The following is a 20,481-nucleotide window of genomic DNA, read 5'->3' as shown; positions in this document are numbered from 1 at the left end:
ACTCACACATACCTGGTCAGGACCCTCGGGAGCACAGAGGGTCTGCAAGGATGGAGACCCATAAACACACACACACACACACACACACACACACACACTCAGGACCTCGGACACAGCCCACCCTCACCCTGACTCCGACCCACTGGGCCCCCCAAAGCTAAGAGCACTACAGACCACAGCAGCCTTTATTCTGTTACAGAGCAGGGCTGGGGCCAGGGTGGCTTGTTCTCAGGCTGCGTCAGAAGGTGCAGAGTACTGGGGCCACACAGACGGGCCCCCGAAGTGACAATAAGTTAGGGGGAAAGTTCTCAGGCTGTCGTCAGGCTGGAGGCGGGGCGGGATGCCGAGTGGGGGCCCACAGAGCCGCTGCCAGCTGTTCAGCTCAGCACTCCCAGGCAAGGCTGGCTCCAGACCCCACACGGCCTCCCACTGAAACACAGCGGACAGGGACAGAGGGAGGGGTACAAGGTCAGGAGGTCGGTGGCGGCCACAGGGGCCCCAGACTCAGAGAGGAGAGGGCGGGGAGGGCTCGCAGGCCCAGGGCAGGGCCGGGCCGGGCGGGCCTCTCACCGGGCCTTCAGTGGATCTGGAGATTCTCGTAATCTGGAGCTTCCTCACCCTCCACCTCCTGGGAACTCCGGCCGGCTGCGAGGGAAGGGAGATTGGTCTTCAGCTGACAGGCCATCCCGCTCTCCTCCAAGGCAGCTCCCCCAGCGTCTGCCCTACCTCCCCCGACACACACCAGGCTTGGTCCTCTCCACGGGCGGCAGCTCCTGGGACACGTTCACGTACTCCCGGCTCCCATCTGTGGGGACAGGTCAGAAGGAGGGACGGCCATACCGAAAGGGGGGCAGGCCACACTGAGGGTGAGAGAGGAGGAGGACACCCAGGCAGAGGGTGAGGAAGCCAGAGAGGGGGCGGTGGGCACCCTCAAGGCCGGAATGAGAGTGAGGATGGGGGGGGTGCGAGAGTGCGGAGGGAAGGCAGACCCCAGCCACTCACCCAGAGAAGCATCCGCGCTCTCCTCACTCTCAGGGACATTCACGTAATCTTCCCCCGACTCCACTGCAGGAAAAGCATTGGCGCCCACGCACTGTTACCCAGACCCCCGAGGCAGACACCCAGAGGCTCCCAACCGCAGCCCCCAGAGACCATCCCCACTGTCAGCCCCAGAGGGAGGCAGGGAGGGCGGTCCGGACCTGCCACGCAGGTGGCGATGGAGAGAAGTAGGACGGCTTGACCAGAATTGATTAGGGGAAACGGAATTGTGGGAGGAGAGACAGCAGGCCCCAGCGTGTCCCCCAGGCCGGGGAGCAGGGCCGGGGAGCAGCTCGGGGTGGTGGGGCTGGGCGACACGTGTGCGGAAGGAAACAACACGCGGGGCTGGGCCGAGTCAGAGGCGCCATCAGCCCTGCTGGCCCTTCCTCCTCAGCCAGGCCCGCCCTGACCCCCCTCTCCTGTCCTTGATCCTTCCTAGCGCCTAGCACCATTAACGACATCTTATTCTTTCATGTGTTGACCTATTTCTCCCTGAGGATGTGGACAAGGCAGGCTTCGGAGTCAGACTGCCCAGGTTCAAGTCCAGCTCCAGCATTAACTAACTGTGCAACCTCAGGCAAGCTACCTAACCGCTCTGGGCCTCAGTTTTCTCATCTGTAAAATAGGGTGAGGAACGGTACCCACTGCACAGGGGTGTTGTGAAAACGGTGAATTAAAATAAGGCCTGTCATACCGTAAGTGCTGCCAAGTTTCTGTTAAATAAACAAATCATTGTACAGATGGGACAAGTGTGGGGCAGGAGGGGAAGGGACAGGATCAAAAGCCCCTGGGAATTGTGACGTTTAATATTAATAAGTTAATACACATAAAACTCTTAGTAGGGCATGTAGTAGGCCTTCAATAATGTTAGCTGTTTTAATCACAACTCTGCCTCATTAGATGTGATTATATCAGGGGCACCCAGTAAATATGATGGATGACTGAATGAGTGAATGAATGAATGAAAATAAGCACTTGGACTGATGGTCTGGGGCTCAAGAGAGAGGCCGTGAGTTGAGAATCAGGATGGCACATGAAGCCAGGGTGTGGAAGTCAAGACCCAGAGCAAGTATAGAGAGGAAGGAGAGGAATGGAACACTGAAGATCACAACACACTTAGAAAAGCCTCCAACAGGCAGGATGGAACCAAAACGAAGAGAGAAAAGCAGCCCAAAGGAAACTGAAACAACACAGGAAGCAGAAGAAAACTTCCCAAAGAAACCCCAAAAAAGACGACCTATAATCAATATCCTTAGAGATTTACGAGATGATACTGCCTTTGTGAGACAAGATAGGAGGCTATGAAAAAGGAACATTCAGAGATGAAGAAAGGGCTTTTGGACAAGAAAGACGAAAGCATAGACTCAAAAGAAGAATAAAGTCAAGGAAATCTTGCAGACAATAAAAGCAAAAGACAAGGAGGGAGGAGAAGAGAAAAGGTAAGGAAATCAGACGATCGGAGCCGGAAGTGCCCCTATCTGAAGGACAGAAGTGCTAAAAAGAGAGAAGAGAGAAAATGGAGGGGGAGCAAACGTCCAGGAGGAGAGGGAAGAGCCGAGGGGCCTCAGCACAGAGGGGCGGGGAGTGGTCAGAAGGCCGACTCACTGGAGAAGGCGCTATCTCGGAGGCCAGGGTTGCTGGACGCAGGAGCTGGTGGGACGGCGGCGCCAGTGGCCGGGACGTTGTCAGGAAGCACGACCCTGAGGGGAGCCAAGGAGCGGGTGAGCAAGGAGCCCCGGCCTCAGCTCCCACCTCCCGCCTGGCCACTCACAAGTAGCCCTCGGGATAGTCTTCCTCATCCTCATCTTCGTCCGCATCCTCACAGACTGCCTCTGGGGTGGGTAACGACACAGGGTCAGCGGAGCCCAGGACAGGCCCCAGCCTCCTCCCAACCAGGGCCGCCGGGGCCCCTGACGCACCCTCGTTCTCATAGCTGGCCACGCTGTTGGCTGCAGAGAGAGCAGGAGAGGGAGACTGAGCTAGCTCAGAGGGGCCTGTCCTCCGCCTGGCCCCAGCCCCACGGGCCCGGCTCCACGCTTACCGCCATCTGAGTCCTGCTGGGAAGACGGCATGCGGGGGGAGCCTCCGGGGGGCTGTGGGGATCTCCTGGGAATCAAAGGTCAGAGGGCAGGCTGGGGTGGGGCTGTGGGGCAAGAGGGATTGCAACAGGGAAAGAGGCCCCCAATCCAAGCAGGTGAGGGGGTAAAAAGGGGGATTTGGAGGGGAAGCGGCCACTTACGGGATGCGGAGCAGGTCTGGCTGGCTCTGGAGCAGGTAGGTCACAGGCGGGTAGGAAGTGGCTGGTGGCCAGGGGGCGACTGTGGCTGAGAACACAGGACCAAGCTGAAGGAATGACTCCAAAGCTCACGCCCCTACCCTGGACGAGGCCTCGAAGGGCAGACTAACCCCCGACACCCCTGTGCCCTGGACAGGCCTGGTGGGGGGGGCACCCATCTCCCTCCCCACCCCCAGCTCAGGTCAAGGCCGTGTGGGCAGCCACAGGGGGAAACCGAACAAAGGCACACACTCTCCCACCCACGCCAGGAGACGCTCCCCCCGCATCCAAGGAAGGTGACCCTCCATGTACTCACGAGGCGGTTTGATCACGATGCTACTTGGGGTCAAACTAGCAGGAGAGACACAGTTTGGGTAAACAGCTGGGAGAGGCCCCAGACCCCATCTCAGTCCCCTGGGGCCCAGCCCTACATGGGGTATTGAGGGAGACACCCAGGGCAGACGGGGCAGACTCACCCATCGGAGGCAGCAGTGCCATATGAGCCTGGGGAAGAGACGGCCCGTGAGGCAGGAAGAGGGGGTGATGAGGGCAGACGGTGATGGAGTACGGGGCTCTCAGTGACTCAAAAGAGTTAAAGAGGGACAAAGGAGTTGGGGCGTGGGGTGAGGATCCCTGTCGGTGTGTCTGGACGCCCCACCAGCACCCACTCACCTGGCAGCTCTCGGCAACGCACACACAATGCCATCAGCAGCACAGCCAAGAGAGGCAGCAGCAGGAGGCCCAGCACAAAGAGGACCAGGCTGACTGCCTCCATCTGCAGGGGAGAGCGTGGACCGGGCCTAGCTGCTCGCCGCACACCCCTCGGGGACAGAGCAGCAGCGGGGCAAGGGCCAGGCCACAAAGGGTACAGGGGCCGAGCGGGCACCAGGCTGGGAGCCTGGTGGGGGGCAGCTGCGCCCTCCTCGGGGGCTCCCTGGGTCTCCTCCCCTCAGCGGGCGTCAGCGCAGGCTCTGGAAGACCCTTGAACCCAGGGCGGTCAGGCCCTGACCTGGAGTCTGGCGCCAGCCACCCCTACACAGACCCTGTGCCCCAGCCCTACCTGCCCCTGGACTCTGCGCCTGCCTCTCCTCAGTGCCTGCCTGCCTGTGGCAGGAAGCTGTGGTGAGCGCCGGGTGAGGGCAGGAAATCATCAGGGCTCAGCTGGCTGTACCCTCCCCCTTCCCACCCCCACCCAGCCAGTGGGGAGGGGGAGGAGGCGGCCTCAGGAGCCGGCCTGGGCCCTCAGGAAGGGTCTGCTGGTCCCCGGGACAAGGGGCAACTCAGACCAGTGGGAGGAGGAAAAGATACTTGCAGGCCAGCCAGCTGCCGTGCCCTCCACAGCGTGGCTCAAGGAGGCGGCAGGGAGGGAGGCCCTGACACCAGGAATTCTGAGGCGCCCAGGGCGTGCCCACCCCACCTCACCCTGGCCGGCCTGCCAAGAAGGGTGGGCTCTCGGGGAGACATGGGCATAAGCGACTCCTGGTCACACAGAGCCAGCTCACTCCGCCCCCTCATTCACTGGCCCAGAAGGGCAGGGATTTGCCCAAGGGCCCGCAGGAGTGACCCAACAGCCCCTGGGAACCTGGGACTAGAGAGGGGGCGTCCCCTGCAATCCAGGGGTCACTAGCACCCAGAGAGACTCCAGCAGGCACTTGGGGTCTGGCTACAAACTTTATTCAGTTACAAATAGCACCGAGCCCCTGAGGCTGCTCCAGTGGCGGGGGATCCCCCTCCCGGACCCCCAGAATCCCCTCTTGGCCACCTGTGTAGTGTGTAGGAGCTGGAACACGGCCCAAGGCCCCTCCTAGAAAATGGGCCAGCCGAGGATTTGGGCCCGGGCGCCTCCTGGGGTGGGCCCAGGGCCAGCTGTGGTAGATGTGCAGGTAGCAAGCGGAGACGCCTCAGATGAGCACACTGGACACGGGGACCCGGGTGGAGCGTCCTCTCTGGGGCACCACGATGCGGTCATCAGCAGGCCCGGCCTCACGCAACAGACCTGTCGGGGGGGGATCAGAGCCAGGGCTGGATGGACAGACAGACACTGGGCCAGGGAGGGGACAAACAGGCACTAGCAAATGGACGGGGCAGCAGAGACACACAGTGGGGCATCAGCTCGTGGGACAGAGAGACCCGAGGCCGAGGGAGGGGAGGGCTGTGGACTGAGGGCTGCCAGGGACACGGGGCTGGGTGGGCGGATGGATGGACAAGCAGGCAGCATCATGAAGTTAGGCAAGGAGCTGTGGACGGACAGCGGGGAGGCCCGACCGACCCTGCACGTGCAGCTGGGCCCGCCGGCGGTCGCCCTCAATGAAGATGGCAGCGCCCAGGAAGGCTGCGCCGCCCAGCGCCCCCATGAAGGCGCAGAGCATGAGCGAGAACTGCAGGGCCCGGAACTCAGACAAGAAGGAGGGGGGCCAGCCCTGGCGGAGGCGGTCGGAGATCTGCAGGTAGACAAGGATAGAAAAGTCAGGAGAACGGAGAGGAAGCCCCTGAACTCCAGGAGAATGAAGGAGACTCAGGCCTGGACCTTACCGGTAGAAATCTGACAAGACAAAATCGTGCCCACCCAGCTGAGCCTCTGAGGTGAAGAGTGCCTGGCACAGGGGACTCAGATGCCTCACTAGGGTGAGACCCTCTAATCTGGCCTGTGCTCAGGCCACTGGCCACCAGCTGGTACTGGGAATGTGGGGTCCCCCGAGCCCCATCCCAGGCCCAGCCAAGGGACCGTGCTCACCAAGCCAATCAGGTAGGGGCTCCCAGCGTCACCCAACAGGTGGGACAGCACGATCTGAAAGGCTTCAGCGGTGGAGCGTCGTGTGGGGATCACCACGTACTGGGAGGAAAGAGGGGCAGGAGACAGAGGGCGGGGACAGGGCCAAGGCTCAGCCTAGGCTGAGGTCAGGTGAACCCCAGCTCAGAGGTGTGGCTGGGGTGAAGGGCAGGGTGGGTCCGGGCTACAGGCCCACCTGGGGTTGGACTCTGAAGTCAGTCCAGGGCTGGGTTTTGAAGAAGGGGTGAAGGTCACAGTTCAAGGCAAGTGAGGTCCCCTGCCCCAACTCCCTGCTCCCATCAGCCTCTGGGGTAACCCTGGGCCACCTACTCACCAGCAGAATGTCAGCCACAATGGCCCAGTTCATGGACAGCAGTGTCTCTCCAATAAAAATGAAAATCTGGGGGATGGGAGGTAGGCGGTGAAGGAGGGGGAACAGGGGTGGGGCGTTGGTCTCATCACAAGACGAGCAAACACATGGAGGGTTCACTAGGTACCAGGCCCATCTATTAACTCATTTAACCCTCACAACACCCCTAGGAGACAGTTGCTACTATTATTCTCATTTTACAGAAGATGAAACTGAGCACAGAGAGGTTAAGTCACTTGCCCAATGTCACACAGCTAAGAATGGCCAGAGCTGAGATTCAAACCCAGGCATTCCCACTCCAGAGTTGGCTCTGACCCTAGTCCTGCCCCAGTGCACCATTCCTCCAACCTGGACCCAGAACACCCCCTTAGACACCTGCTGGCTACTCACATAGGTGGCCACGATGCTACCACGGGCACAGGCGAGGGACAGGAAGAGGAAGGGTGAAGAGCCCAGGAGGCCAGCAGCACAAACCAGCGGGTCAGCCCGGGGGTTGGAACGGCGGAGTCGGCGGCTGATCTCCACGCCCAGGCCCACACCCAGGACCCCGGTGAGGCAGGTGATGAGCCCAAAGATGAGGCTGGAGGGAAGGGGAGGGGCAAGGGGGCTAGCCTCACCCCCATGGCCCAGAGAGAACGATCGTCCATCCTGGCCACCCTCACAACGCAGGTCTATCCAGGCACAGCACCCCATGGTTCACAAGAGGAAGGCACCTATTCCCAGACTAGGAAACTGAGACTCTGGGAGAGAAAGCAGCTTGTGGAGTCAGGATTCACACTCTCCTTGCCTGAGTCTGAATCACAGACTCTCTCCACTTCATCCCCTGCCACCTACAGGGCTACCCAGACCAGACCCCATCTGGGTACCTGTCAGAGGAAGAGCAGGAGTCTCCAGGAAGGCAGGGGGGGGTCTCCCCCAAGACCACACGGGAACGCAGCAAGAAAGCAGGAGCCCAAAGAGCCAGGGAGCCCGTGACAAAGGCCACAGCAGTGAAACCAAGGGAAGACAAGATGAAACTAGGACTGCAGACAATTAGGAGGGAGGAAGTTAGACTCCACTGAGGTATCGGTGTCAGAGACCTCTCTTCTCCCTCTCTGGCTTATTTTAATAGGGCACTGAGTCTGGAGGCTGTTCTGGCCTCCAGGATCTGGGCCTGTAATTCAAGAAGTTGCCATAAGGGGGCAGTGGCGACAGAATTCCTGGCCTTAGGGTAGGGCCAGCTGACAGAAAACAGAACAAAGACCACACCCATGTAAATCTCAAACTAGACCTCAGGGCCTCCCTGGGGGCCTCAGATGTTGGGTTAGGATGGAACTGAACTCACTTTCTTGCCAGAGCCCTCAGATCTTCCCACCACGAGGTGGGGTTCAGGGGTGGTGAGTGTGAGTGGCGCTCCACAGCTCCCCTTGGTGGCTCCCGTACTACCAGGAACAGCAGCAAAACAGCCAGCACTCCTAGACCTGGTGTCACCTGGGGAAAGAGTGGGCTTCAAGAAAGGCACCGACACCGACGGGGAGACACTCAACCCTGGGGGCTGAGAGAAATTGAGCGTGTATAAAAGCAACTCAGGCCCCAAGACCTCAAACACCCAGTCAGTGCCTGCTCAAGGAAGCTGAACCTGTGGTCGAGGGGAGGGGGTGACTGCCACTAGGAAGTGTTTCTGTAAGCCTAACTGCTCCCTCTTTAGCAACAGCACCCTAATTTTCTTTTGGGAAACCACCTCCCCCATTTCTCTCAACCCATGTGGTTCAAATCGGGTGGGGCTTGTAACCCAGACTTTGCCAAGAGTAATGTTAAACCTCCCAGGCCTCAGTGATTGAGTCAGTGCCAGCATGTGACCCACGTTCATCTAATCAGACACCGTCCAGGACTACTGCTCAAGGATCCAGGGTGCTGAAGTTTCTAAATGGGAAGATAAACACGTGGAGCTTTCACTTGCTTGAGAAGGAAGATAACAGAGGAAAGTAGAGCTGAGAAAAGGATGATCAAATTCCTGTGACACTGTGGGAGTCCTGCATCCAGCTTTACCAGAAGCTCACCCTGGGACTTTCCATTATGAGAGCCAATACAGTCTCATTTGGGGGTTTACAGTCGTACAATGGGCTTCTATCACCTGCAATCAAGAGTTTTACCCAGCATGTGGCTTCGCAGTGAGGGCAGCTAGGCTGCCTGTAGGCTTGGCAGAGTGAGCACTGCCTTCGAAAGGGGGTGTCTGACGGTAGAAATGGGGAGTCAGTGAGTGTACCACTAACTCTTCCCCAGGCCGTGACCCGACTCACCCGCAGAGCCCAGTGCCAGTCCCCGGCCACATCCTTCACTTTGGAGCCTGCAATGTAACCCAGACCACTGTGGGAAGCGGGTGGGGGAGGAGAAGAGACGGCTGGTCAGTCCCGTTCCAGGCAAGGCCCTTCTGCCTCCCCACCAGGCCCGAGGTCCACTCACCTGCCCACAGGGATGGCAAAGTAGAACACGCTGAGCATCCGACTCCGCTGGTCTGCCACGAAGAGGTCAGCGATGAGGGTGGGTGCGATGGTGGAGTAACTGGCCTCCCCGACCCCCACCAGGCCCCGGGTCAGGAGGAGCAGCCAGAATCGCTGGGGAACGAGATATGGGGCAGGTGGCACCCCGCCCTGCAGCCAGCCTCCCAGCCTCCCTCACCAGCCAGCTCTGGAGAGGTGGCAGGGATGGCAGGAGAGGCCTGGGTTTTAGAATCAAACCAAACTGAGCTTGAATCTTGGCTCCACTACTTACTAGCTGTGACTCTGAGAAAACAACTTAACCTCTCTGAGCCTCAGTTTCCTTATCTGCAAAAGGGGGATAATAACAACTTGTTTCCATACCTATTGTGAGAACTGGACAACAAAAGGTCTGTTCATTACCTTGCACCCAGTAGGTACGAAATAAATCTTTATTTCTATCTTGTCCAAACCACCCAAGACACCCCAACAGTGAATAGTGATCTTAGGCGGGGGTTTATTTGTCTACCAGAGACACCAAAGCTAACAACAAGGCACAGTCACCCAAGGAGAGTGTGTAGTGTCCGGGGCTGAGGAGACAGAGTCCCAGGTCAGAAAGTGAGAACAGACAGAGGTGATTTCAAAGGAGCAAAGAAGCAACAGCCAGGGAGGCAGGACGAAAACCAGAAGAGGGGGTCACAGAAGTTAGAAGAGAGTTTTCGGAAGGAAGAAGTAGGTCAACAGAGCCAGAGGCTCCCAGGAGATCCAGCGAGAACAGGACTAGGAAGTAGGAGCTACAGCTAGCAACTGACAGGGCACTGCTGACTTTGGCAACGGAGGGACGGGGGCAGGTTAGTCAGCAGTGCTCAAGCGGGGAGTGGGAGGAGAAGTGCAGGCAAAATGAGAGCCTCGCCCCAGCTGCTCCTTCACCCAGACTGGAGCTCCCCTCTGTGGAAGTCTGACTAGGAAGAGGAAGACCGACAGAGGGCAGTCCTGGTAAGGTCTTTCCTGTGACAGAGAAATGTGTGTGTTTAGGTGTGCAGTGGAAGGAGGGGATGATGGACAGAAGAAGGTTCTGGAAGAAAAGGGGAGAGGATGGGGTGGGCAGATAACTCAGGCAAACAGGGAACAGAAGACGGCATGGACCAAGGGAACGGCACAAGTTCCCCGGGCCCAGTCTGCAATGACTCCAAAGAGCAGCAGCAAAGACTGATGGGGGAGTCAGGGTTGGGGGGAGGAGAGGGCGGGGGGGAGGGCAGAAGCAGGAGCCAGTGTGGGACCTCACCTCTCTGGGGATGAAGGACGACCCCAGTGTCACCAGGGACCAGAAGGCAATGCCCCCGCACATGAGATACTTCCGATTGTACCTGTCACCCAGGTAGCCAAACACAGGTGCCAACACCATGTAACTGGAGATGAACACTGGGGGGAAGCAGAGAGTCACAGCCCAGCCCCAGTACCCCTAGCCCACCCCCAAACCAGCTCAGGGAGGGCGAAGGGGGGCAGGAATAACTCCCAACCCTGAAACTATCAGAGCTTCCTGCAAGCGGGAGTGGGGGGAGGTAGTAGTTGTCCAGCTCCAGCTCCAATGTTCTTCAAATCTTCCATTGTAGGATGGATGGCCCAGCTGACTCATGGCTTCCTCCTACCCTGGTCTGCAATGCACTTATCTGATCTAGCCTCTCCCTACCCCTCCAACTTCATGCTTATCCACTTTCCCTCTCTGTACCCCAATGGCCCAACTGCCAAGTTCAATACCACCTTAAGGCTTTGGGCACCTGCTGTCCTCTCTGGAATTGTTCTCTCCTCTCCCCTGAGCTCCACAACCTTGGCTCCTTCACCCTCAGCTCCCAACCACCACATATCCAGTCTCTCTCTATCACAGCTACTCTGTCTTCTTTTACATAACAGTTATTTCTATAGAAAAGTATCTCATTATTAGTTTAGGTTTTCAGGGACTGTTGCCCCCCTCATGCACAGCAAAATGTTGGCTCCAGGAAGACAGGACTGTATTGGCCATGACTGTGTCTCCATCACTTAACACACTGCCGAGCACAAAACAGGTGCTCAACAAACATGTGTTGAATGAAAACGTGAAGAGGGTTGCCGAGAAAGACCTGGTGGTTTTTTTTTTCTTTTTTTTCTTTTTTTTTTTTTTTTTGCTGAGCCACAGGGCATGTGGGATCTTAGTTACAGGACCAGGGATTGAACCCCCGCCCCCTGCATTGGGAGCACAGAGTCTTAATCACTGGACTGCCAGGGAAGTCCCAGACCTATTTCTTCTCTAACTCAACAACTCTTTAGAGATTTGCAGACCTGGACCTATGATCCCATTCTCATTCCATTAAACTTTGGCTTAAATAACTCCAGTTCCTTGGTGGCCTGGAGTGGAGCAAAGAACACTGCAAGACCTGGTTTCAAACTCCTCTTCTGCCTCGAACTTGTTGTGTGACCCTAGGCAAGTCTTAACTCCTCTCCAAGCCTCAGTTTCTTTATAAAAATGTAGATGATACTACCTACTTTCTCTATAAAACAAGAATAATAACTCCTTGGCTGATAAAGGATTAGAAGAGAATGGGGGTAAAACGTCTTGTGAAATTCTTTGGATGTTATCAGTACTTCCTCCAGGGCCTGGCACATGGTAGGTGCTCAGAAATGAAGGAAGGAGGGAAGGAAGGACAATAGGACTTGGCCTTGGCTTTGCCTTTCCCATAAATCCCAAAGTTCTGAACAAGTAAAACTCACCTCCTCCCCTTCTAGACAGCCTCTTCTGCCATTATTTACTGGGTGCCTACCATTTTCCAATACTGTACTGTGCACTTCACAGGCATTATCTCATTTAATCCTCACATCAGCCCTATGAGGTGAGCCGGGGTTATTACTAGTTCCAGCTCACAGACAAGGAAAGTGAGGCTTAGAGAGGTTGAGGGCCTTGCCTACCATCACATTAAGTGAAAAGCTGGTATATAAACCCAGGTCTGTCTTAACTGTTATATAAAACTGACTCCCTCTTTAAATCTCTTTAAATGTGGTGTCCTAATCGAACAGGACAGCCTCAGGGCAGAGCCATGGCCATCTCCTCCCCTAGCTCAGCCACCAGACCTCCCAAAAATAAGGCCCCAGGCACGCCAGCGTGTGGCCCCAACTGGGGTAGAACAGAAAGAAGAGGTGCTGTGTGCCCAGGAGGGGCCTCCACTCACCCGTCTGGATAAGGCCAGAGCTACTGTCTCCGATGTCGAAAAACTGCTCAATGTCCGGAAGGACGCCTGGGAAGGAGAAGACTCAGGATGGGCTGGCCGAGGCAACCCCACCTTCGGGACCCCGCTCCCATCCCCCTTTCTAACTTTCTCCCAGAAGTCAGTACCAGCCACGGTGAAGCGGTCCATGTAGTTAAGGAGGTTGATGTAGCACAGCACGGCCACTATGAGAGCCGAACGGCCCGAAGACAAGCCCGTGATGCGCTGCAGTCCCTCCCGGTCTGGGACTTCGGGATCCTCGGACTTCGGGTTCCCCATGGACCCAGGCAACCCCGGGGTGCCGGGCGCAGGCCCGTCGTCCGTGTCATCCGCCTGGCTGAGGAAGGGCGCGGTGTCGGACCCGGACATGGTCCCGGGGGCCGCGCCCGCCCGCGCTACGGTCCCACCGACGATCCCACCTGCGAGGGGAGGAGGCTGGAGAAAGGAGGATGGAGGGAACCCAGGCGAGGGAAGTGCGCTCGGACACCGAGAGGAGCTTGCCCCGAAGCACAGAGCACGGGGGTTGGAACCCGGGCTCTATCATGCGTCCCCGCCCTGGCAGACACACCGCGCGGAGGGACGAGTGGAACTCCGGTGAGATCAGAGACAGGAACGGGTTGAGGAGAGTCCGATCCCCCGCCCCCTCCCGGTTGAGGCCACCCCTCACCCCGGGTAGGAGCCCACCGCATTCGCGGTTGGTCAGCCCCGGCGCCGAACCACCACCACCGCCACCGCCATGTTGGCTAAGAGCCGGTCATGTGACACTGGAGCAGGGGCGGGGGCGGTGGACGCCGCTGCGGGCCGGCCCCTGACGCGACTACGGAGGCCGCGCGCGCCCCTGCGGTTTTGCCGACGTTCCCGCGTCACGTGACTGTGGCCGGTCGCCACGGTCCTCGGCTGCGTTCCCGCCGTGACAGCCGACCTAAAGGTGTCTGGGTGAGCTGTTACAGTCCTTCCCACTCTGAATCTCGGCTTCCTTATCTGCGACGCCGCTTGGCAGACTTCTTACTGAACGAGATCAAACGAGATAATGGAACCTTAAAAGATTCTGGAAATACGGTAGTACTGTAAATATCTCTAAACGTGCCAACAGACGGTTGTGTTTTTAGAAATTTATTTATATGTTTGTTTTTTTTTTTTTTTTTTGCGGTACGCGGGCCTCTCACTGTTGTGGCCTCTCCCGTTGCGGAGCACAGGCTCCGGACGCGCAGGCTCAGCGGCCATGGCTCACGGGCCCAGCCGCTCCGCGGCATGTGGGATCTTCCCAGACCGGGGCACGAACCCGTGTCCCCTGCATCGGCAGGTGGACTCTCAACCACTGCGCCACCAGGGAAGCCCTATATGTATTTTTTGGCTGTGTTGGGTCTTCGTTGCTGCGCGCAGGCTTTCTCTAGTTGCAGCGAGCGGGGGCCCCTGTTCATTGCGGTGCGCGAGCTTCTCATTGCAGTGGCTTCTCTCGTTCAGGAGCACTGGCTCAGTAGTTGTGGCTCGCAGGCTCTAGAGCGCAGGCTCAGTAGTTGTGGCGCACGGGCTTAGCTGCTCCATGGCATGTGGGATCTTCCCAGACCAGGGATCAAACTCGTGTGCCCTGCATTGGCAGGCAGATTCTTAACCACTGTGCCATCAGTGAAGTCCCAACAGACAGTTCTTACTCTCTTCCCCACGGTGTCCGGTTGGGGCTTCATACGTGCTCAGTAAGTGTTGGATGAATGAATGAATGGTGAACAGTGGCCCCCGTCCCTACCCTTCGGATTCCCCAACCCAGCTGAGCTTTCCCTGCAGACGTTTAAGAAAGTGTCCCCAGACCCCACCGGCCGCGTCTGGAGCCAGTTTTTCCTCACCTCCAACTTGCGCCCTCTGATGATCTCACTTGGAACAGCCAGGGGCTAAGGAGACTCCTAGCCATGGACGGGGCTCGACCACAGAGCCCTGGCACCAAAACAGCTTTGTTCCTAAGTGCCTCGCCGCCCCAATCGCCAAGCTACAGCTAATAAACATACACTCTAAGTAAAGTTAGTGTAGTTCTATGCAAAGGCAGCTTCAAGACCCCTCTTCCAACCAGACCTCTTAAGTCCCTCTGCCGAAATTCTAGAGTCTCATGTTCTTGGGACCCATGCAAGAGGCCTTATCAGAAACTCTTGAGTCACTGTCCTGCTTGGCGTTGCCCCAGGAGTACTTCACGTTTCAGAACCTTAAGCCTGGTCTCCCTTTAGGGTCTAAAGGAAAGAGATGGAGAGGAATTTCAGATTGTAGTCACTGAATTTCCTCAGTACTATTGAGCAGCTACTATATGCCTGACATTGTGCTGGGTGTCAGGCAACTGCAGATTTACCTACCCTCATAGAGCTTATCTGAAGGAGCTTTTGCATGCAAAAGGTGCACCTGTGAAATGAGAAGGCAAGCCACTGATTGGAAGGAAGCATTTGCAAAGCATGTATCTGACAAAGGACTTCTATCCAGATGTATAAAGAACTCTTAAAACTCAGTAAGACAAAAACACAATTTTTTAAGTGGGCAAAAGATTTGAACAGACATCTCACAAAAGAAGATATATGCATAGCACAGGGAGATCAGCTCGGTGCTTTGCGACCACCTAGAGGGGGGATGAGGAGGGTGGGAGGAAGATGCAAGAGGGAGGGGATATGGGGATATACATAGGCATATAGCTGATTCAGTTTGTTATACAGCAGAAACTAACACGACACTGTAAAGCAATTATACTCCAATAAAGATGTTTAAAAAAGATATATGAATGGCCAACAAGTTTATGACACCATTGGTCATTATGGAAGATAGAATTAAAAACACATTAAGATACAGCTATACTAGAATAGCTTAAAAAAATAAACGCACTGGGACTTCCCTGGCAGTCCGGTGGTTAAGACCCTGCACTTCCACTGCAGCGGGCATGTGTTCAATCCCTGGGTGGGAACTAAGATCCTGCATGCCGCAAGGCGTGGCCTAAATAAAGAAATAAATACCCTGATAAAGTACTGGAAATGATATGAATGTTTGTGGGAATGCAAAGAGTACAGCTACTTTGAGAAACAATTAGGCAGTTTCTTTAAAAATTAAACATACAGGGCTTCCCTGGTGGCACAATGATTAAGAATCCGCCTGCCAATGCAGGGGACACGAGTTTGAGCCCTGGTCCGGGAAGATCCCACATGCTGCGGAGCGACTAAGCCCGTGCACCACAACTACTGAGCCTGCGTGCCACAACTACTGAAGCCTGTGTGCCTAGAGCCCATGCTCCACAACAAGAGAAGCCACCGCAATGAGAAGCCTGTGCACAGCAACGAAGAGTAGCCCCCGCTCGCCACAACTAGAGAAAGCCCGCACGCAGCAACGAAGACCCAACGCGGCCAAAAATAAATAAATTTAAAAAAAATTAAACATACACTTCCCATATGACCCAGCAACTCCACTACTAGGTATCTATCAACAAAAAATGAAAACATATCCAAACAAAAGCCTGTATGTGAATGTCCATAGAAGCATTATTCATCATAGCCAAAAAAATTGAAAAAAACCCATGTATCCATCGACAGGTGAATAGTATATTGATACAGAGGAACACTGCTCAATGATACATACAGTATGGGTAAATCTCATAAACACTGTGCTAAGTGAGAGACCCCAGACACAAAAGACTGCATACTGTATTATTCCATTCATATAAAATACAGAAAAGGCAAAACTAATGTGACAGAAAGCAGATTAGTGGTTGCCTGGGGCCAGGGGGAGGAGGAGGTACAAAGAGGCACCAGGAAACGTCTGCAGGACTGTGGACATTTACTAAAACTCATTGAACTGTAGACTTAAAATGAGTGAATGCTGAGGCATGTAAATTAAATTCCATTAAGCTAAAAAATAAAATAAAAAATCTGTAGTCCAAACACAGTACCTCTGGACATTAATGAAAATAAAACTTTCTGGTTATAAAGACAAATACTTTGATGCTAATTGGTTTTGGCAAATGGGAAAAATATTTGGTTCTTCCCCAAGTATAGGTGACATTTATTTATTTATTTATTTATTTATTTATTTATTTATGGCCACGCCTGCATGTCATGCAGGATCTTAGTTCCCCCACCAGGGATCGAACCTGTGCCCCCTGCAGTGAAAGTGCTGAGTCCTAACCACTGGACCACCAGGGAATTCCCCCAGGTGCCTTTTTTTTTTTTTTTTTGGCTGAGTCAGGTCTTAGTTGTGGTCCACGGGATCTTTATTGAGGCATGCAGGATCTTTTCGTTATGGCACGCAGTCTGGGTTTCTCTCTAGTTGTGGCGCTCAGGCTTCTCTCTAGTTGTGGCGTGCGGGTTTTCTCTCTTTCACCCATGCGCGTGGGTTCCAGGGCGCATGGGCTCTGTAGTTTGTGGCATGTGGGCTCTCCCCGTTGAGGCACGCAAGCTCAATAGTTGTGGTGCGAGGACCTAGTTGCGCCACGGCATATGGGATCTTAGTTCCCTGACCAGGGTTCGAACCAGCGTCCCCTGCATTGAAAGGCGGATTCTTTACCACTGGACCACCAGGGAAGTCCCCCTCACCCCACCCCCTGCCCAAGGTGCCTTTTAATTTTATGGATCTCTCGATTAAAATTCCTTTAAGTTCAGATAAATAAATATGTCTGTACAGTTCTCTTGGTTTCAACTGGAGCCCAACTTTTGCTCTATTAGCTTTGGAAATTGTGGTTTGTGAAATATAAGTACATGTGGAATTTCTTGGAAAAAAAAGTTCATCCATGACAAGTGCCACAAAAAAGTCTGGCATATGGGTATTATAAGGACCTGATAGCAGGGGCATTTGACCCGGTCAGGGAGGTTTGAGAGCCTCTCTGAAGAAATGGTCCCTGAGCTCTGCAAACAAAAGAAAAGCAAAGAGCATTTCGCTCAACATCCAAGTCTACGAAGATTAACCTGCTTGCAGCAGCTGAGCAACAGCGCACTCGGCGCTTCAGATGCAGAGATTAAGCGGATAACGGGACGCAGCACTCTGCTCCAGACGGAGGAAATTAAGGAGAACAGGATGCTTGTGCTCTGGAACAACAGGCTTTTAGGTAGCTCATATGCATTTCAGGAAGAATTTTAACGAACCCAGCTTCTTGCATCTTCCCATACATAGAAAAGCGCTATAATCATTAACTTGAGAAAACTTCTCTTTATGACCGGCAGTAATCTTTTACCAAAATGTATATTGATTGCTTGTACTCCCTGACCAAAATATTTACATGTAAACTGGTCTCACCCCCGACCTCTTTGGAGCAGTTTTTCAGAGCTATCTGAGAGGCTGTCTCCCAGGCTATAGTCCCCAGTAAGTCCCTGACTAAAACCTCAGATGTGGGGGAGGGGCAGTCATTGACTTTCCAGGAGGGAAAGAAGAGCAGTCCAAGCAGCAGAAAGCATGTGCAAAGGTCCTGTCACAGAAGGCAGCATAATGAACACCAGGGTCTGAAAGCCGTGCAGTGTGGAGAGCAGTGAGAGAGGGAGGCTGGCTGGGGAGCGGGCAGGGAGCAGTCTTCAACAGGCCCACCTGGTTTTCCATCTGGCTCTGCATTCCGTGGCTGTGTGGTCTGGGACAGGTTAATTCATCTTAGCTTGTTTCTCTTCTGTAAAATGGGAATAATAACACCTGCCTCCCAGGATTGCTCTGAGGATGAATGAGATTAGGAAAAGTGCCAAGCTGTGGCACCAGATCAGGGCTCCTTAAAGTTTTTTTTTTTTTTTTGCGGTACGCGGGCTTCTCACTGTTGTGGCCTCTCCCGTTGCGGAGCGCAGGCTCCGGACACGCAGGCTCAGCGGCCATGGCTCACGGGCCTAGCCGCTCCGCGGCATTGTGGGATCTTCCCAGACCGGGGTACAAACCAGTGTCCCCTGCATCGGCAGGTGGACTCTCAACCACTGCGCCACCAGGGAAGCCCTCCTTAAAGTTTTGAATGTTTCTAATCAGGGGAGTTTTAGAAAGATTCCCTGACGAGTGATCAATCTCTTTGATCAAAAGGATGAATAATCACTCCATCATTGAAGAAATGCAAATCCTTTTACAATGAGTAGTCTTTCCCATTTCTTCCCCAGATTAAGCACTGGGGAAGATGAGGAAACTGGAACCTTCTAGCACTTGCTAATGGATTTATAAAGAGGTCCAGTTACTTGTACTCAAGAGAAAATGGGTAGGTGCACATCCAATGATCTGTGATTCCATTCCTGGATATAAACCTGAGAAAAATCCCACTCGGGGTCACCACAATATTGCCTGTGATAGCAACATACTGGGGGGCTAGAACGGGGTTTGGTTACAAGTGACAGAAATCCTCCAATAGCAGTGATTTTTTTTTTTTTTTTTTTTTTGGCCACACGGCTTGCAGGATCTTAGTTCCCTGGCTAGGTTTTGAACCCGGGCCCCAGCAGTAAAAGTGCCAAGTCCTAACCACTGGACCACCAGGGAATTACCACCCGATAGCAGTGATTTAAACAAGACAGGAAGTTCCCCTTCACGCCAAAGCCCAGAGGTCAGTAGTGCAGGGCTGGTAAGATGCTGCATGGAAGCTCAGACCCAGGCGCCTTCTCTCCTTGTCCTGCCCTGCATGGCTTCCTTCCCCAAGGTCACCTTGTGTCAGTAGGGATGCTCCACTTCCAGTGAGCAGCAGGAAGAAAGCCAAAGAGAGGGGCACACACTGCCCGCTTAGGGACGTGTCCTGGAAGTCGCGCACCTTCCTCTGAATTGGCATTTGGCCGCACTTGGCTACAGTGGAGGCTGGCAAGCACTGTCTTCGTTCTGAATTCTCTGTGCTTTGCTAAAAACCAGGGGTTCTGTTACCCTGGGGGGAGGAAGAATAGGTGTGAGGGGACAACAAACGGTCTCAGCCACAGGGGTCATGGGGAGGGGGTGGTCACGGGAAGGACAGAGAGACAGAAATCCTCAAATATACACAAGTTGAATGTACTCCCGTTTATTCTGTTGAGATTGAACATATTTTAATTTTAATGTGTTCAGACTTATTAATGGACATAAAATATCTGAAAAAAAGAGTTATACCATATCACGGATTATTTAAATGTTAAAAAATTTTCTTTCTCTATTTCCCACATTGTAAGTTCAAAGGAATACCACATTCCAACAAAAAACTCTTTAAAGAGAGTGATATGTTTTTGCCAAAATTATACCACCTATCAGTGGAAAATTCATGGCTTTATTAGTAGACGGTGCTGAGAAAACTGGCTCATTATATGGTGAAACTAAAACTTGGATCTCATAGACAAAGGTAAATTTCAAACATTTCAGCAGCCAGTACAGCCTGGCATTAACCAATGAGAACAAATATTTGACCATGCAAAGCAGATGCCAGCACATACCAGTGTGTACTGGCTGGACTTCAGCCTGTTATTAGTGGCCTAAATGTGAAAGAAAAGCTAATAAACTAACAGAAGAAAATGTAAAATATCTTAACTACTTTTAAATAAGAAATCAAAAAGCAACAAATGATATAACAAAATAGTTAATTTATCTACATTAAAATTAAGAATTTCTGTTCAGTGAAGGACACCCCTGAATATACAAACACAAGTGCCACTTTGAGAGTTTTTTGCAACTGCCCAGGAATATACGAAGAACTTTTGAGAGTAAACAAACAGAAAAAAGATAGGAAGCCCCCATGAGAAAATGAGCAATTCACACAAAGGGAAACCAGAAAAGCTGACAGGTATATAAAGAAATTCCCCAAATTACTGGTGATCAGATGAATGTACATTAAAATACAGCACCACTTTACACCCAACAGACCAGCAAAAATTAGAAAGCTGGGCAGTAGCAAGTGCTGGTGAGGATGAGGAGAAACAGGAAGCTTTAAGTGGGAGAGTCAATGACCATTCTGAAAACAAATAGAGAAATTAACCTGTCCGACCCATACTCCCGTCCTGGGTACCTCTGCCAGAGAACTTTTCACAAAATATGGAAGGGGACACATAGAAAGATGTTCGTGCTGAGGAGTTGGAGGCACCCAGGTGTCCACCACCCAGCAAGTGGGTAAGCAGAATGCAGTTGGCGCCCACCATGGAATACCTCAGGGCGGTTCAAAGAAATAAAGGTGATGCTGAGTGAAAAAAGCTACAGCACAAGACCTACAGCATGACACTACACGTGGAAAAAGTATACTCACACATACAACGTGGCATTTTTCGAGGATACATTCACATTCAAAAACATGTAATCAACACATTAAAATGGACGCTTACGGGAGAGGAGGGAGTGAAGGGGAAAAGCCATAAAACCAGAGAAGCCTTGCGTGGACTGGAATCCTGAGATCCAAAACCAAAAGGCTCAAGGTGCTCAATTATGCC

At 53.7% G+C, this 20,481-nt stretch overlaps 2 protein-coding genes and 1 non-coding gene across 5 annotated transcripts; all 3 read right to left on the bottom strand.

Annotated features, from left to right (window-relative positions):
- Positions 1-577: 577 nt before the first annotated feature.
- Positions 578-4,088, bottom strand: LAT (linker for activation of T cells). The gene is made up of 10 exons (XM_065893188.1): positions 3,986-4,088; positions 3,790-3,817; positions 3,630-3,664; positions 3,278-3,362; positions 3,080-3,144; positions 2,810-2,987; positions 2,644-2,738; positions 1,003-1,065; positions 743-805; positions 578-645 (listed from the first exon to the last, which is right to left on the bottom strand). The coding sequence occupies exons 1-10, from the start codon at positions 4,086-4,088 to the stop codon at positions 578-580; spliced, it is 783 nt and encodes a 260-aa protein (XP_065749260.1).
- A 1,126-nt stretch (positions 4,089-5,214) lies between these two features.
- SPNS1 (SPNS lysolipid transporter 1, lysophospholipid) lies at positions 5,215-12,514 on the bottom strand. Of its 3 annotated transcripts, XM_065891803.1 has the most exons (12): positions 12,274-12,514; positions 12,110-12,175; positions 10,195-10,331; positions 8,896-9,047; positions 8,733-8,799; positions 7,778-7,923; positions 7,320-7,475; positions 6,844-7,033; positions 6,418-6,483; positions 6,048-6,146; positions 5,583-5,754; positions 5,215-5,309 (listed from the first exon to the last, which is right to left on the bottom strand). In XM_065891803.1, the coding sequence occupies exons 1-12, from the start codon at positions 12,512-12,514 to the stop codon at positions 5,215-5,217; spliced, it is 1,587 nt and encodes a 528-aa protein (XP_065747875.1). The 3 variants fall into 3 exon arrangements, with proteins under 3 accessions (XP_065747875.1, XP_065747876.1, XP_065747877.1); XM_065891804.1 differs by lacking the exon at positions 7,320-7,475; XM_065891805.1 differs by lacking the exons at positions 7,320-7,475; positions 12,110-12,175.
- A 6,003-nt stretch (positions 12,515-18,517) lies between these two features.
- Positions 18,518-18,589, bottom strand: TRNAK-UUU (transfer RNA lysine (anticodon UUU)). Its single transcript has one exon. It is a non-coding gene; the product is annotated as a tRNA-Lys (tRNA).
- Positions 18,590-20,481: the final 1,892 nt, after the last annotated feature.

This window comes from Phocoena phocoena, chromosome 15 (genome assembly GCF_963924675.1).
Source record: "Phocoena phocoena chromosome 15, mPhoPho1.1, whole genome shotgun sequence".
Taxonomy (NCBI): Eukaryota; Metazoa; Chordata; class Mammalia; order Artiodactyla; family Phocoenidae; genus Phocoena; species Phocoena phocoena.
The sequence above is the reverse complement of the archived record's forward strand: the minus strand, read 5'-3'. Positions and strand labels throughout refer to the sequence as shown.

What these genes read in the sequence shown, in the direction of transcription:
- LAT (XM_065893188.1), bottom strand. Translation starts at nt 4,088, where the DNA reads ATGGAGGCAGTCAGCCTGGTCCTCTTTGTGCTGGGCCTCCTGCTGCTG. An exon ending in CATCGTGATCAAACCGCCTC is followed by an intron (nt 3,363 to 3,629) that starts GTGAGTACATGG and finishes CTGTGTTCTCAG; the next exon opens with CCACAGTCGCCCCCTGGCCA. An exon ending in CCGAGATAGCGCCTTCTCCA is followed by an intron (nt 1,066 to 2,643) that starts GTGAGTCGGCCT and finishes CTTTTCCTGCAG; the next exon opens with TGGAGTCGGGGGAAGATTAC.
- SPNS1 (XM_065891803.1), bottom strand. Translation starts at nt 12,514, where the DNA reads ATGTCCGGGTCCGACACCGCGCCCTTCCTCAGCCAGGCGGATGACACG. An exon ending in ACTGGCACTGGGCTCTGCGG is followed by an intron (nt 7,924 to 8,732) that starts GTGAGTCGGGTC and finishes CTCTTTCCCCAG; the next exon opens with GTGACACCAGGTCTAGGAGT. An exon ending in GGCCCAGCTGCACGTGCAGG is followed by an intron (nt 5,310 to 5,582) that starts GTCGGTCGGGCC and finishes CCCCCCCGACAG; the next exon opens with GTCTGTTGCGTGAGGCCGGG.